We start from the raw sequence: 18,026 nt of genomic DNA, 5'->3' as shown, positions 1-18,026 counted from the left end.
TTACATGGTAACAAGGAATGAATAATCTTTTGTCACAAATTCCATTGAACCATAAACTGCCCAAAAAACAATAAAGTACAAATTACAATATACATCAGAAGAAAAAGTAGTACAAATTACAATATACATCAGAAGAAAAAGTAGTAGGATACATACATACTTAGTGTTAAGATTCCCAGAACATACTGTCAATACACACTTTGTATCCCCCTCTTCAGGCTACCATAACAGAACAGTTTAAGATGAAGTGGCTAAGCCCATTGCTTCCACAGTCCAGAGGTCTCCACCGCAACTCATCCGAATCAGAATCCGGGATACAAGTATAAATAGCCATGTGATTACCAGCAGGAGAAACAGATGACGATCCTATTACAAGTAGCTCATTGCCCAAAGACTTGAACGCGATTCCCCACCCTCTGTTGTAATCAGCTCTCACTGGAACCGTCCCCAACTGTTTCCATGTGTTTGTATGCTTCAAGTACAACTTCACCTGGTTGGAAGAAGCTTCCAGTGAGTAGAGCTCATTCTTTACAACAGCAAGAAGTGGTGGTGAATGTGATGACTGTGTAGGAAAATCTTTCAACATTTCTGGTAAAAGCTCCCATCTGTTTCTAGTTTCGTCAAAGAATTCACCACATGTTAGTTCCCCATCGTCGTTTCTCCCTCCAATCACGTAAAACCTATTGTCCATGTAGCAACCGGAGCAAAACTTCCTCTTCTTCTTCATTTTAGGGAGAGGTTCCCACGAACCACTGTCGGGATTATATTTCTCAGCCGTGTCATAGACTTCGCTTCTCAATGCTGTTCCCATCCCACCAGCAACATAAGCATGGCTACCGCATGTAGCAGAAGCGAACAAGCATCGTGGGCATATCATTGATGGACCCTTGTACCAAATGTTCTTAGCAAATTCGTACCTCCAAATAACTAGGCCATCTATCTCTCTGCCAGAAACAAGCAGATGAGTTCCAGCACAGAGCGATTCCTTATCTCCAGAAGCAAAACAAGGGTCGGATGGCAGAACCGGGAGCCGCCTACGGGACTTGAATTCACGATCAAATGCCCACCAACTACTCTCCCCACTAGTGAACATGAAAACAGAAGGCTCTTTGAACCGAATCTCGTTCCTGATCTTGTAAAGCTCACCGCTTCTTAAAAGATTCAAGCACCTTTTATTCACAAAGCATAATTTCCAATATTCTGATCTTGGGAACCTGGCGAAAATAAGATTCTCTAACTCGTAGCTAAGAGACATGCGTGAATAATCTGCATCCTGAGGTCCATTGGACAAATCGACCATATTATCATCCCCAGATGGATTAAATCCTCTCTGATCTGACCACTCCTCATCTTCGGGCATCATGTTACTTTTGGTGTAAGAAGTATCAATCCAATCAATTTTACTAAGATTCAAATCTGACCCATGAAGTTGGAGCAGAGAATCAGCAATTTCTTCTAAATCTCTCTTCTTCTTTAGCTATATTGTTTCCTTCAGACATTTGTAGAATATTAGAAATTATTATTAAATACAACACCACCAAACCATGTCCAAATTTTCAACACACATGATCCTGTGAAGCAGAAGAAAAAAATATGGAAGATGGAACTTTTTTTCGTTACGATCGTTCGTTTTTTCAGTTAAAATAAAAAAATAAATTTTGCTAAATGGATGGTGGAAATCATTTGTTCTCAATATCGAAGTTTTCACGCAAATTTCATATCAACTGATTTATGGAATCAATAAGATGCCATGAGTGGGTCACGTTACAAAACGAGCTTTATTAACCAAACACGCTTGAATCACGAAACCATCATTAGATACTCCGAAACCTAAAACCCATGAAAAAAGCCACGCAATAATATTCAAACCATTCAAACAAAATACCAAAATCTGAACATACTTGGAAGCATATTCCTGAAACAAACGACATCTACATTTATGCGCCACTAATTAATAACATACAAGAGTTAGCAGTACAAACAGAAACACTTTGAAATAAACGTACCAGCGCACTCAAAAGCCGAGGCATAAAAAAACCAAGAACACACACATTCAACCCTCAAGAAACCGTAGCACACAATGACTTTGCTAAACCCTACAACGAGCTCTATATATATATATATATATATTGCAAAAAGAAAAGAGGGGAGAGGGGGGGGGGGGGGGGGGGGGGTGCAGGGGCTTTGAGGCGAGGAGAGGCTCAAGTAATCCAAGAACCGGGACTGGATTCTTGAGAGAATGGGACCCTTCCATTTCCTGAGACGATTAAAAAACTTGGGAAAATTATTAAAAAACGGCAAAACCAACAATTTCATCGTCGATTTCGGAAAGCAGGTGGGGTTTTTCTCTATATTATATTTCCTTGTGTTCAAAAAGGCCTTTTCTGTGAGGGAAAAAGATTGGGGAGGGAAAAGCGGGCTGTACAGCAGCTGACTTGCTGGTGTTTGCTGCTGTATGATTGAATATTCTTTTCAAGCATTAATCATGGAATTTTCAAATGGACAGTGGGCAGTGTATATATATATATGTGTATATATATATATATATGTTGTATGTCTTTCTCTCGTTTATGAACACGTACAAAATAGTAATCGAGACAAGGATATTCATTTCTCCACGAGACGAAATTGCCCTTATGGTACTATACGTTTCAGGCAATCATCTCCAAGATACAACGACTCCAAGTCAAGAGATTGCAGCACTACATACTCTCGAAAGCAGCGAACAAAGATATACAGTAGCTTTCAAACAAGAAACAAAAATAAGTGCAGCAATATGTCAAGAAGAGTAGCGTAAATTGCAAGAAGATTTTGAAATATGCTGAGAGGAATTATTTATAAACGATCATCGGGTGCGTAGAAGAGACACGTCTTTACGGACCGAATGCGTAGAAGAGTCACACCTCTCTGCGAGTAGTCAAGGGATACAATGTTTGGTGCAAAAGGCAACCTAGAGCAGATGCATCTCTAGCCAAAAGATGCACACACTGATTGGTGCTTTCAGAAACTAGCGCACGAGAAGCTGTGCGGCTGCTAGGTTTTAAGCTCATTCCTCTTAAAACCCAATCATGGGATCTCCAATTCATGGGATCTCCAATTCACAAGGTTGTGTTACTACTCTAAATATTTTATTTTGTGGGTTTTAAGCTCATTCCTCTTAACAGTTTGTACATTTGATATCTATTTATTCCTTTATTAAATGGATCCGCTAGGTTTTCCTTTGATATCACATATTCAACAGAAATAACCCCGCTCGAGATCTATTGTCTTATGGTATTATGTCTCCGTCGAATGTGTTGAGACTTACCATTGTACATATTGTTCTGTGCTCTTCCTATTGTCGATTGACTATCACAATGAATGTTAATGGAAGGCACTGGCTTATTCCAGCAAGGAATATCTTCTAGGAAGTTTCCGAGCCATTTGGCTTCTTCCCCAGCTTTGTTTAAGGCCATGAACTCGGATTCCATAGTGGATCGAGCTATACATGTTTGCTTAGAAGATTTTCATGACACCGCTCCTCCACCTATTGTGAATACATATCCACTAGTGGACTTGGAGTCTTTTGTGTCAGATATCCAATTAGCATCACAATATCATTCTAAAACTGCAGGATATTTTGTATAGATCAAACCATAGTTCAATGTATATTTTAATTTCCAAGCACTCTTGTTAACACTTTCAGATTATCCTTATTTGGATTACTTGTGAATCTACTTAACTTGTTTACTGAATATGCAAGATCTAGACGAGTACAGTTGGTCAAGAACATTATACTACCATTCTTTGCAAAATGAACACCTAAATCTATAGGTGTTCTAGCAGGACGACTGTTTAAGGTACTGAATCTTTCAAGTACCTTTTCAATATAGTTAGTTTGTGATAAAATAATTCCATCAAGTATTCTAGTAATTTTAATCTCTAATATAATATCACATAACCCCAAGTCTTTCATTTCAAAATATTTTTTCAACATTTTCTTGGTATTTATAATCAACTCATGATTACTTCCCATAATCAACATGTTGTCTACATAAAAACAGACGATTATAAGCATTTGCATTACCTTTAATATAAACGCATTTATCACATTCGTTGATTTTGAAACCATTTGACTTCATTGTAGTGTCAAATTTTTCACGTCAATGTTTAGGTGCTTGTTTAAGTCTGTACAGTGACTTGACAAGTTTACACACCTACTTTTCATGTCCAGGTACGACAAACTCATCGGGTTGTTCCATGTATATTTCCTCTTTCAGTTCTCCATTCAAGAAGGCTGTCTTTACATCCATTGGGTGAATCTCAAGGTTATGCAATGCAGCGATAGCTATGAGAACATGAATATATGTAATTCTAGTAACAGGAGAGTATGTGTCAAAGAAGTCACATCCTTCCTTTTGTTTGAATCTTTTAGCCACAATCGGGCTTTGTATTTATCTATAGATCCATCTTCTTTATATTTCCTTTTAAGGATCCACTTGCATCTTAAAGGTTTACAACCCGGATGGACATCAGTCAACTCCCAAGTATGATTATGTATGATGGAGTCTATTTCATCATTTATTGCTTCTTTCCAGAAAGGAGCTTTTGGATTGGAAAGAGCTTCTTGAATAATTCTCGGTTCATCATCTAACATATAAGTCAGAAAATGAGGACCAAAGGACTTTTCAACTCTTATTCTCTTGCCACATATTGGTTCTTCATTTATTTCTATGGAATCAACAGTAGATTCATAAGATCGTTTGTTAGAACCTTCATATCTTTCCTCACAAGGAAAGTTGGTTTCAAAGAATATTGCATTCCTTGGTTCCATAATTGTTCCTTCATTTATATCAGGAATTGTTGACTTGTGCATCAAAAACCTATATACATTACTATTATATGCATATCCAATAAAGAAATAGTTAACTGTTTTGGGTCCAATTTTAACTTGTTTTGGCTTAAGTATTTCTACTTTAGCCAAACACCCCACACTTTTAGATATTTGTAGGATGGTTTGCAACCCTTCCATAATTCATATGGAGTTTTATCTTTCCCTTTATGTGGCATTTTATTAAGAATGTGGTTTGCAGATATTATTGCTTCTCCCCCACAGGTTTTGAGGTAAGCCAGAATTTATCAACAACACATTCATCATCTCCTTAAGAGTACGATTTTTACATTCTGCAACTCCATTGGATTGAGGTGAGTATGGTGTCGTAGTTTGATTAATTATGCCTGAGTTAATGCAAAATTCTTCAAATGGATCAACATTCTCTCCACCTATATCACTTCAAAACATTTTGATTTTTGTACTCAGTTGATTTTCAACCTCATTCTTGTAATTTTGAAAGCTTTCTATAGCTTCATACTTACTTTTCAATTGTGGGGCCCTTAGCTCCTAATCGTTATTATCATACAATCCGATTAGGGTTAACTAATTACAGCTGAAAACGAGTTTAAAATTTCTTTACAATGAGCCCAAAATATTTCTTCTATAACTTAAATACTGAAAATAGTATTTAATCTCAAATCATAAAACATGCCCACACGTAATCAAAACCAATCACATACAAACAACTCATATCCTCGGGACATGCCCCGGTATATAGATACATATACATATATACTGGGAACAAGACATAAACATAAAACCTCAGCCCAAGTTGTGGCTCCCTCCAGAAGTACCCTCTCCGGTCTCTTGATATCCTGGAGTACCTGCCATTGTCCACACACAAAGACAACAACAGCCCCCCTTGGGGGTGAGCAAAGCTCCGTATGGAACAACCAATCATATATACCACAAGTATCTAAACAATGATATATGGTATGCAATGCATGTATGTCGTGGAGGTATCAGGTCAAATGCCCATCCACTGAGCACATGTCAGAATCAATCGAATCGCTATCAAATCAATGCTTGAGCTGGCACACCGGCCAATATGGGATACTCGTATGATAGCGTCGGCAAAGCGCCATCAAGTCCCAAATCTCATATCCAATCATATGGGGCCACAATTGTCTATGCTTTACGGGTCATATAATACCGGCATAGCGATTGTGTTCACAAACCCCGGAATCCAATCAAATCATATCAGGGTATCCAAGGATCATAGCTCAACGTGCATGTCATGTATCGATGTATGCATAAAATGATGTGTGTTAACAAAACATTTATTTTATACATCGATATCTCAATCTCAATGTCATGTATGCCACATCAATCAACAAATAAGGCATATAGACACATAATCTCATTCCAATCAATCAAATCAATCCGACATATATCATATAATACAGATACCTGTCGTGTGTTACCCGGTCGGAACATACCTCAATTCTTCGTTCCAGTTGATGTAGCTTGAAGATATCAGTATAATAATTTATCTACATCAATAACATACTCATTTCAATCAATAACCTGATTCAAAATCAATAATATAAGTTCCAAATATCTTTTGAAACTTTGAAAATTCATATCAAATCAAAATCATAACATAATTCAATTCCGACTTCGAATACGAGTTTCTTGTCGGTTATTCTATCACATATAGGAATCTCGACTTCAAATACATGCTATTTTAGCACTTTCATATTTAGAGCTGCTGAAACTAGAAGAAATTTACCTCAAAAGGAAGCTCTCGACGCGAGGATTCCGAATATATAATTTGTTTCAAGTTAGGACAACGTTTCGAGGTGATTTCGGATGATAGAAATCAATTCCTCTTGTTTCCCTTCGAAGCTTCAGAGGAAATGAAAGGATACATATGGACAAATTCATCCTTATCACTCCTTAAATCGTGTGCTACAGAGGTATTCGCGGATATGCGCGACCTAACTCGCGCATATGCGCGACATGTTCTTCTCGTGCGCGCAGTTCTGCGCGGGTGCGCGCCTTGATCTGTCCGAAACTATATTTTAGGTTTCGAATTAGCAAAAATGGTAAACAGGAAAGTTGTAGATCTATGTCTTGGATTTCATTTGCCACTGACCTCACTCAATTTGGATATTGAATGCGAGAGTTATGCTCATTCTCCCAAACTGTATCATTGTAGGAACTACAACGCACACGATACACTTCGGGATGATTTTGCCCATATTTCCAAATGGATTTGGACAAAACTCTAAACATGAAAGTTTTAGTATTATGTATTATCTTTCCAATGAAATTGGCCTCATGTCATTTGGACCAATACTCTGTTAATATGCTAAAAACCGTAACATGTGTCACTTTTCTGTTGCGGTTCATCACATGTTCCAAATACAAATCAATTTCTAATATAATCTTTCATCCTCACCACCTATTTTCTCACTTTCATTGTCATGATATACATCATATACATAATCACATGACAATTTCATGAATTATCAATAATCAACATAGGATTTACGATAATACGATACACGGTCCTTACATTTCTCCCCCACTTAAAAGATTTCGTCCTCGAAATCTCAAGTGTCCATATATACATAACATTGGCAAACATATAGTACGTCACCAATTATAGTATATATCAAAACTAAAATCAGTAAATGGATCACTATACATTGAATACAATGGAACAGATGGAAGAGAACCAAACAAATGCAGATATAAATCTCGCATCTTGCTCTCCAATTCCCACGTCGACTCTTCTACCCCATGTCGTGTCCATTGCACTCGAACTAGTGGAATCGATTTATTACGCAATACTTTCTCCTTCCGATCCATAATACGAACGGGTTGTTCGACATAGGAAAGAGAAGGATCAAGTTCAACCTCATCAGGTGCAAGTACATGTGATGGATCTGGTTCATATTTCCTCAGCATAGAAACATGAAACACATCATGAATAGCAGATAGAGCTGGTGGCAATGCCAATCGATATGCAAGATCACCAACTCGATCAAGAATCTCGTATGGACCAACATAACGAGGAGATAATTTCCCTCGCATGCCAAATCGAACCGTGCCTCTAAAGGGAGATATTTTCAAAAATACTCTGTCACCTTTCTGGAATTCCAAGGGTTGTCTTCGTTTATTCGCATAACTCGTTTGACGATCCTGAGCAGCTTTCATCCGCTGCCGAATTAACTGAACCTTATAATTCATTTTCTGTATCATTTCAGGTCCAGTCAATTGTCTCTCACCAATCTCATCCCAGAATAACGGTGATCTACATCGTCTCCCATATAGAGCTTCAAACGGTGCCATACCGATACTCGTCTGAAAGCTATTATTATAAGAAAATTCGACCAATGGTAAGGCATCTTGCCATCCCATTCTGAAGTCCATCACAACAGCACGCAACATATCCTCTAACGTTTGAATCGTACGCTCGGTCTGGCCATCAGTTTGAGGATGATAAGCAGTACTCATAGCCAAACGCGTACCCATCGCTTCCTGAAAACTACCCCAGAATTTAGAAGCAAATCTGGGATCACGATCAGATACAATCGAGACTGGCACACCGTGCAGTCTCACCACATTCTCAATGTATAAACGGGCAATTCTCTTATAAGGATAAGTCCGCTCATACGAAATAAAATGTGCAGATTTCGAAAGCCGATCAATAATTACCCAAATAGCATCACAGCCCTTGGGCGAACGAGGTAAATGAGTCACGAAGTCCATAGCAATATGTTCCCAATTCCACTTTGGGATTTCGAGACTATGGAGTAAACCTCCAGGTTTCATTCTTTCGGCTTTCACTTGCTGGCAGACAAGACATTTCGAAATAAACTCAGCAATGTCCTTCTTCATACGTTTCCACCAGAATTGAGGTCTCAATGTAAAATACATCTTTCGACCTCCAGGGTGAATACTGTATTTACTACAATGTGCTTCTCGAAGAAGAGCAGATTTCAAATCAGAATCATCAGGAAATACCAGCCAACCATTAAGTTGTAAAGAACCATCAGAAGAAATTTGAAATCCAGACTGATGTCCAGCAGATACAAGTTCTTTCGACTTTTGGATCTGAGCATCGCTTCGTTGGGCCTTTCGTATTTTCGATATCAAGTTCGGCTCAATTTGCAATGCTGAGACAGTGACAGAATTGCAATTCGAGTGAAAAGTCCAACCAGAAGTACATATATCTTCATGTACCTTGGCGACACAAACAGATGCTAAAACAGAATCATGAACTTTCCGGCTCAGGGCATCCGCAGTAACATTCACCGATCCAGGGTGATATTGAATTTCACAATCAAAATCCTTCAAGAGATCCATCCACCTGCGTTGCCTCATATTCAAATCAGATTGAGAAAAGAGATATTTCAGACTCTTATGGTCCGAATAGATAACAAACTTTTCTCCGTACAAATAATGGCGCCATATCTTCAATGCAAACACAATGGCGGCCGATTCGAGATCATGAACATGATAACGTGTTTCATGAGATTTCAATTGATGAGACGCATAAGCAACCACTTTGCCATGTTGCATCAGAACACAGCCCAAACCTTTACCAGACGCATCTGTACATACCACAAATCCTCTGGTACCTGAGGGAATAGTAAGCACAGGTGCTGTGGTCAATCTCGTCTTCAATTCAAGAAAACTAGCTTCACATTCATCTGACCAAATGAATCGCTGATTCTTCTGTGTCAGTTCAGTAATAGGTTTAGCTATTTTCGAAAATCCCTCGATAAAACGTCGATAATATCCCGCTAAACCCATGAAGCTACGGATCTCAGGAATATTCGTAGGTCTCGGCCAATTCAATACGGCTTCAACCTTCGCAGGATCAACAGATATGCCATGTCTCGAAATGACGTGGCCCAGAAATACCACTTTGTCCATCCAGAATTCACATTTGGACAATTTGGCATATAAATGACTAGTACGAAGAGTTTGAAGTACCAGTCTCAGATGTTCAGCATGCTCCTTTTTCGATTTCGAATACACCAGAATATCATCAATAAAAACAATAACGAATCGGTCTAGATAATCTCGGAAGACATGATTCATTAGATCCATAAAAATAGCAGGAGCATTCGTGAGACTAAAAGGCATAACCAGAAATTCATAGTGGCCATACCTCGTACGAAAAGCAGTTTTGGGCACATCTTCGTCTCGAACTCGTACTTGATGATACCCAGAACGAAGATCAATCTTCGAGTATACAGAAGTACCCTAAAGCTGATCAAATAAATCATCAATACGAGGAAGTGGGTACTTGTTCTTCACAGTAGCCCGATTCAATTGTCTATAATCGATACACATTCGCATAGTACCATCTTTCTTTCGAACAAATAAAACTGGAGCTCCTCAAGGTGATACACTCGGTCGAATATATCCCTTATCGAGAAGATCCTGTAATTGTTCTTTCAATTTTTTCAATTCCAGAGGTGCCATGCGATAGGGTGCTTTAGATATGGGAGCAGTCCCTGGCATAAGATCAATACTAAACTTAACTTCTCGATGAGGAGGAAAATCAGGAATCTCATCAGGAAATACATCTGGGAATTCTTTCGCAACAGGAATCTCAGATAAAGAATACTCCTTCTTCGAAATATCAATAGCATAGGTAAGATAACCCTCATCTCCGCTAGTCAACAATCGGGACATTTTCAAGGAAGATACCAATGGAATTTTGGCTTGGGATCCCTTGCCATAAAAATTCCACTTGGGTCCATCAATCGGTCGAAATCAAACCACCCCATGACAACAATCAACAGTAGCTCGATTCGTCATTAAGATATCCATGCCAACAATACAATCAAAGTCGTGCATTGGGAGGACAATCAAATTCAAAAATACCACATTATCCTCATATATCAATACACAATTATGCACAACTTGCTCAGAAAAAAAATAAAAAAATAATAATATTTCCTGCTTCTGGGTCGCAGGGCAGGCTGCTGAACTGACACTTAAGGTGGAGGAGTATACTGTGGACCTCCTCGCCTTAATCCAGCTTCGGCTGCCTTAGCTCGTTCAACTGCCTCTGCGTAGCTCGTAGGCAATCCAGAAACAACATAAGTATATAAAGCAGGATGTAATCCATTTACAAACCTGTTATATTTTGCCCTCGCATTCCCAGCTACGTGAGGTGCATACTTCAACAGAGTAGAAAATTTCGAAGCATATTCTGCAACAGTCATCGTTCCCTGCTGCAGACTATTAAATTCATTCTCCTGGGCAGTATAATAAGAAGGAGGAGAGTACTGCTCCAAAAACTGGGCCTTGAAGACATCCCAAGTGACTTCAATCCCGGCCTCTTTCAGTCCAATCTCAGCGGCTTCCCACCAAGATTTCGCTCGGTCTTTCAGCTGATACAAAGAAAGTTTCAGTCTCCGAGCCTTGGAATACTCAACAATATTAAACAAGTGCTCGATATCCTTCAGCCAGGCCTCAGCTCTTTCAGCACTCTCAGTGCCAAAGAACCTCGGTGGTTTCAGATCCTGGAATCGAGCCATCACAACATCCATGGACAACCCTTCAAATTGTCCAACTATCCTCTCAGTACTGCTACTCGTGGTCTCATTTGTGGGATCCATCTACAAATCAAATGATGAATATCACAAATCAATATCAATCTCATAATCTCATCATCTCATATCGTCAATCTCATCAGATACTTACTCGAATCAAATCAAGTAGGAGCAAGTAATACAAATAAATCAAACACATACGCACAATTCATTGGTGCCTATTCAAGTGTACACAAAACTCAATCGAGCATTCCCAGCTATGCTCTGATACCATACTGTGTGGGGCCCTTAGCTCCTAATCGTTATTACAATGCAATATGATTAGGGTTAACTAATTACAGCGGAAAACGAGTTTAAAATTTCTTTACAATGAGCCCAAAATATTTCTTCTATAACTTAAATACTGAAAATAGTATTTAATCTCAAATCATAAAACATGCCCACACGTAATCAAAACCAATCACATACAAACAACTCATATCCTTGGGACATGCCCCGGTATATAGATACATATACATATATACTGGGAACAAGACATAAACATAAAACCTCAGCCCAAGTTGTGGCTCCCTCCAGAAGTACCCTCTCCGGTCTCCTGATATCCTGGAGTACCTGCCATTGTCCACACACAAAGACAACAACAGCCCCCCTTGGGGGTGAGCAAAGCTCCGTATGGAACAACCAATCATATACCACAAGTATCTAAACAATGATATATGGTATGCAATGCATGTATGTCGTGGAGGTATCAGGTCAAATGCCCATCCACTGAGCACATGTCAGAATCAATCGAATCGCTATCAAATCAATGCTCGAGCTGGCACACCGGCCAATATGGGATACTCGTATGATAGCGTCGACAAAGCGCCATCAAGTCCCAAATCTCATATCCAATCATATGGGGCCACAATTGTCTATGCTTTACGGGTCATATAATACCGGCATAGCGATTGTGTTCACAAACCCCGGAATCCAATCAAATCATATCAGGGTATCCAAGGATCATAGCTCAACGTGCATGTCATGTATCGATGTATGCATAAAATGATGTGTGTTAACAAAACATTTATTTTATACATCGATATCTCAATCTCAATGTCATGTATGCCACATCAATCAACAAATAAGGCATATAGACACATAATCTCATTCCAATCAATCAAATCAATCCGACATATATCATATAATACAGATACCTGTCGTGTGTTACCCGGTCGGAACATACCTCAATTCTTCGTTCCAGTTGATGTAGCTTGAAGATATCAGTATAATAATTTATCTACATCAATAACATACTCATTTCAATCAATAACCTGATTCAAAATCAATAATATAAGTTCCAAATATCTTTTGAAACTTTGAAAATTCATATCAAATCAAAATCATAACATAATTCAATTCCGACTTCGAATACGAGTTTCTTGTCGGTTATTCTATCACATATAGGAATCTCGACTTCAAATACATGCTATTTTAGCACTTTCATATTTAGAGCTGCTGAAACTAGAAGAAATTTACCTCAAAAGGAAGCTCTCGACGCGAGGATTCCGAATATATAATTTGTTTCAAGTTAGAACAACGTTTCGAGGTGATTTCGGACGATAGAAATCAATTCCTCTTGTTTCCCTTCGAAGCTTCAGAGGAAATGAAAGGATACATATGGACAAATTCATCCTTATCACTCCTTAAATCAGTGTGCTACAGAGGTATTCGCGGATATGCGCGACCTAACTCGCGCATATGCGCGACATGTTCTTCTCGCGCGCGCAGTTCTGCGCGGTGCGCGTCTTGATCTGTCCGAAACGCTATTTTAGGTTTCGAATTAGCAAAAATGGTAAACAGGAAAGTTGTAGATCTATGTCTTGGATTTCATTTGCCACTGACCTCACTCAATTTGGATATCGGATGCGAGAGTTATGCTCATTCTCCCAAACTGTGTCATTGTAGGAACTACAACGCACACGATACACTTCGGGATGATTTTGCCCATATTTCCAAATGGATTTGGACAAAACTCTAAACATGAAAGTTTTAGTATTATGTATTATCTTTCCAATGAAATTGGCCTCATGTCATTTGGACCAATACTCTGTTAATTATGCTAAAAACCGTAACATGTGTCACTTTTCTGTTGCGGTTCATCACATGTTCCAAATACAAATCAATTTCTAATATAATCTTTCATCCTCACCACCTATTTTCTCACTTTCATTGTCATGATATACATCATATACATAATCACATGAAAATTTCATGAATTATCGATAATCAACATAGGATTTACGATAATACGATACACGGTCCTTACATCAATAGACAGACGTAACTAGACCTTGTGCAATCATCAATGAATGTTATGAAATACTTTTTCTCACCTCGAGTTTGCACAAATTTTAAATCACATATGTCAGTGTGAATTAATTCAAGTGGTTTAGTATTTCTTGTCACAGAATGGAATGGAGCTTTGGCCGTCTTTGCTTCAACACATATCTCACACTTATCTCGTGGATTTCTTTTAAATGCAAGTAGCACATTTAAATGTGCAATTCTTTGTAAGGTGCTGAAGTTAACATGTCCTAATATTTCATGTCATAAATTAGAACTTTCAAACAAGTAAACAGAATCATTAACTTTATTCTTCGCCTCGTGGCGGGTAACATTCATTTTAAAAAGATAATTATATTGGTACCTTTTGCCTACAAATACACCATTTTTAGTCAAGACAAATTTGTCCGATTCAAACACAACCTTGAAACCAACCTTACTTAACAAGGATTCAGAAACTAAGTTCTTTCGAATGTCTGGAACATGCAGCACATTCCTCAGCGATATCTCTTTCCCAGAAGTCATCTTCAATACCACTTTGCCAATACCTATGACCTCAAACGTTGTAGAATTTCTCATAAACAATTTTCTATCACTTACAGAAGTGTAGATGAGAACATTTATTTGTCAGTACAAATGTGGCTAGTGGACCCAGTATCTACCCACCATTCCCTTGGATTATCCACCAAATTGGTTTCAAACCCAACTGCGGATAGATCAAGTTCCGATATATCTATGGGTACATGTCTTTCTACGATGACGTTGGCTTGCTTTGGTTTCTGATTTTTGTTTTCTTTCCTTGGAAGAAGACAGTCCTCGGCCATATGATTTGGTTTGCCACAGTTATAGCAAGTTCCTTTGAACTTCTTGGCCTGCCCTCGCTTCTTCTCATTTAGAGGGAGCTTTCTCTTGTGATTGGTGCTATATTCTATCAGATTGGTCTTGGCCTCGGCCTCCATTGTCCTTTTGTGTGTTTGGGCTTTAGAAGTACGACTATCTTCCTCAATTCGAAGCCTCACAATCAGATCTTCAAGTTTCAACTCCTTGCGCTTGTGTTTAAGGTAGTTCTTGAAATCTTTCCACATGGGTGACAATTTCTCAATAATAACCGCCACCTGGAATGCTTCATTGATATCCATCCCTTCTGCCAGTAAGTCATGAATTATAATTTGAATTTCTTGTACCTGGCTTATTACAAATTTGATGTCCACCATTTTGAAGTCCAGAAATCTACCAACAACAAACTTCTTTATCATTGCATCTTCAGTCTTGAATTTTTTCTCTAGTGAGTCCCACAACTCCTTGGCTGTCTTGACAGAACAGTAGACATTGTAAAGCATGTCGTCAAGTCCGTTCAGAATGTAGTTGCGGCAGAGTAAGTCACTGTGGTTCCATGCATCAAGTGCAGATCTTCGTTGGGTGTCAACATCATTTGTAGCAATTATAGGGGGATTCTCCTTCATGAATCGAGACAAACTTAATGTGGTGAGATAGAAGAGCATTTTTCGCTGCCAACATTTGAAATTGGCTCCAGACAACTTTGGAGGCTTTCTAAATATTATCGTAGGTAGTGCCTTTGTGAAGAGATCTGATGAGTTTTCACTTGACTGAATGTGACGAAAATCAATATCTTTATTTTTCTCAAGCTCTTGGATAATGCGAAAAACTTAGGGAGAATATGTTTAGTTCTGTCGTTTTTTATGTAACCTTCTTTCATTTGAACAACACATGCAACATTATCTTCATATAATGTCACAGCTTCTTGTCGAATGATAATCTGCATGAGATTTGGATATATTAGGTCATTGATTTTAGCTACACACATACACGGCTTGCTTTGTAGTGCAATAATCTCGGCGTGATTTGATGTAGTGCAATAATATCAGCATAACCAATTATGCTTTGATTGATATATTTTGAATACAAAAGTCCCAAGTTTGTCGTTCCTCGTAGAGAACATAATATATATTTAATTCTGTTCCAGTGTCTCTTTGTTGGATATAAGCTAAATTTTGCCAATAAATTTACAGCAAGAGATATATCAGGTCTTGTACAATTTGCAAGATACATAAGAGCACTAATAGCACTTAGATATGGTACTTATGGACCAAGAATAACTTCATCATCTTCATATGGACGTAATGGATTTTTTTCTATGTTTAATGATCTAAAAATCAATGGAGTACTTAAAAGATTTGATTTATTCATATGAAAACGTTTAAGGACCTTTTCTATATAATTTGGCTGGTGAACAAATATTCCACGTACTTTTTGTTCAATTTACAAACACAAACAATACATTGTTTTTTCAAGATCTTTCATTTCAAATTCTTCTTCAAGTACGACACAATTATTTGAATTTTTATTATTCGTTCCAATGATATTTAAATCATCAACATATACAACAATAATTACGCATCCAGATGTTGTTTTCATAATGAAAACGCAAGGGCATATTGAATTGTTAACATATCCTTTTTTCCACATTCGACCGGATTTCTTTAACTCATATAATGATCTTTGCAATTTCACAGAATAACATTTTTTAGGTTTTGAATTTTGTGCTTCGGGCATCTTAAATCCTTCAGGGATTTTCATATATATATATATATATATTACTATCGAGTGATCCGTATAAATAAGCTGTGACAACATCCATAAGACGCAATTATAAATTTTCAGATACCGCCAAACTAATCAAATACCAAAATGTAATTGCATCCATAATAGGAGAATACATTTCTTCATAATCAATTTCAGGCCTTTGAGAAAAACCTTGTGCAACAAGTCGAGCTTTATATCTTACTATTTCATTTTTTCTCATTTCTTTTTCGAATAAAAATTCATTTGTACCCAACAGGTTTTACACCTTCAAGTGTAAGGACTATATGTCCAAAAATGTTACGTTTATTTAGCGAATCCAATTCAACATGGATGACGTAATTCCATTTTATCAAGTCCGATTGATTTTTATATTCACCAAAAGATTTTGGTTCATGATCTTCATTGTCATTTATGATGTCAAATGCAACATTGTAAGAAAATATCTTATCAATTTCTATTATATCTTTTTGGTTTCATATTTTTTCAGTATTAATATAATTGATAGAGATTTCACGATTCTCATTAGTTTGTGGTTCTAATAGGAACATTTTCAACATCATGTATTTCTGTCGGAATATCATTCTCTATTTTATGATCATCGCGTTTCTCTATAATTTTTCTTTTTCGAGGATTTTTATCCTTAGAACCGATTGACCTTCCATACTTCAAGCGCTTTATAACATCATGAGTGTTTTCAATTTGTTTCTTTAAAATTTCAATTCGAGCAAGGGCATTTACATCATGTGTATGTGATTTAGTTACCTCTTTTTTGTTTGCAAAAGAATCTGGTATTTGATTTACTATTCTTTGCAAATGCACAATTTGTTGTACATCTTTTTCATATTGTTTAGTTCTTGGGTTTAGATGTAACAATGATGATGTGTACCATGTAATTTCCTTTTTGATATGTTTCATTTTTCCCCCTAACATTGGGAAGATTTCTTCATTAAAATGACAAAAACAAAACGTGATGTAAACATGTCACCTGTCTGAGGTTCAAGATATTGAATTATTGATGGGCTATCATAACCAACATAAATTCCGATCTTTCTGTAAAGCCCCATTTTTGTTCGTTGAGGCGGTGCAATAGGAACGTATACCATACATCAAAAATTCTCAGAGGAGAAATATCTGGTTCTTTACCAAAGGCAAGCTGCAATGGGAGTATTTATGATATGCACCTGGTCTGATGCGAATTAATGCAGCAGCATGTAAAATTGCATGTCCCCGTATAGAAACAAAGAGTTTTGTTTTCATAATTATTGGTCTAGCAATCAGTTGTAGACATTTAATCAATGATTCAACTAATCCATTTTGTGTATGTACATGAGTTACATGATGCTCAATAGTGATTTTCATTGACATACAATAATCATTGAAAGTCTCGGAAGTAAATTCACCATCATTATCAAGTATAATTTTCTTGATTGTATGATCAGAAAATTGATTCCACAATTTTATTACTTGAGCAAGTAATCTTGCAAACGCAACATTCGAGTTGATAATAAACATACATGTGACCATCTGCTGGAGACATCGACCAATACCATAAAATATCTAAATAGTCCACATGGTGGATGAATTGACCCACAAATATCATCCTGTATACGTTCAAAAAACATAGGTGATTCAGTTTGGATTTTAGCTGGTGATGGTCTTATAATAAGTTTTCAAAGATAACATGTTTTGCATTAAAACTT

At 37.5% G+C, this 18,026-nt stretch overlaps 1 protein-coding gene across 3 annotated transcripts; it reads right to left on the bottom strand.

Moving 5' to 3' along the window:
• Positions 1-18: 18 nt before the first annotated feature.
• On the bottom strand, positions 19-2,503 carry LOC142533125 (F-box/kelch-repeat protein At3g27150). Of its 3 annotated transcripts, none has more exons than XM_075640853.1 (2): positions 2,007-2,503; positions 19-1,571 (listed from the first exon to the last, which is right to left on the bottom strand). In XM_075640853.1, exon 2 carries the CDS (start codon positions 1,361-1,363, stop codon positions 215-217), a length of 1,149 nt encoding a protein of 382 aa, XP_075496968.1. In that variant the 5' UTR covers positions 1,364-1,571; positions 2,007-2,503; the 3' UTR covers positions 19-214. The 3 variants fall into 3 exon arrangements, with proteins under 3 accessions (XP_075496968.1, XP_075497497.1, XP_075496252.1); XM_075641382.1 differs by having other exon boundaries at positions 19-1,489; XM_075640137.1 differs by having other exon boundaries at positions 19-1,477.
• Positions 2,504-18,026: the final 15,523 nt, after the last annotated feature.

The sequence above is a fragment of the Primulina tabacum genome, chromosome 1 (genome assembly GCF_025594145.1).
Source record: "Primulina tabacum isolate GXHZ01 chromosome 1, ASM2559414v2, whole genome shotgun sequence".
Taxonomy (NCBI): domain Eukaryota; kingdom Viridiplantae; phylum Streptophyta; class Magnoliopsida; order Lamiales; family Gesneriaceae; genus Primulina; species Primulina tabacum.
The sequence above is the reverse complement of the archived record's forward strand: the minus strand, read 5'-3'. Positions and strand labels throughout refer to the sequence as shown.

Bases quoted from the DNA above. Each gene is read 5' to 3' on its own strand.
- LOC142533125 (XM_075640137.1), bottom strand. From the start codon at position 2,030: ATGCCTCGGCTTTTGAGTGCGCTG. The intron at 1,478-2,006 runs GTACGTTTATTT...GAAACAATATAG, and splicing joins CTCGGCTTTTGAGTGCGCTG to CTAAAGAAGAAGAGAGATTT.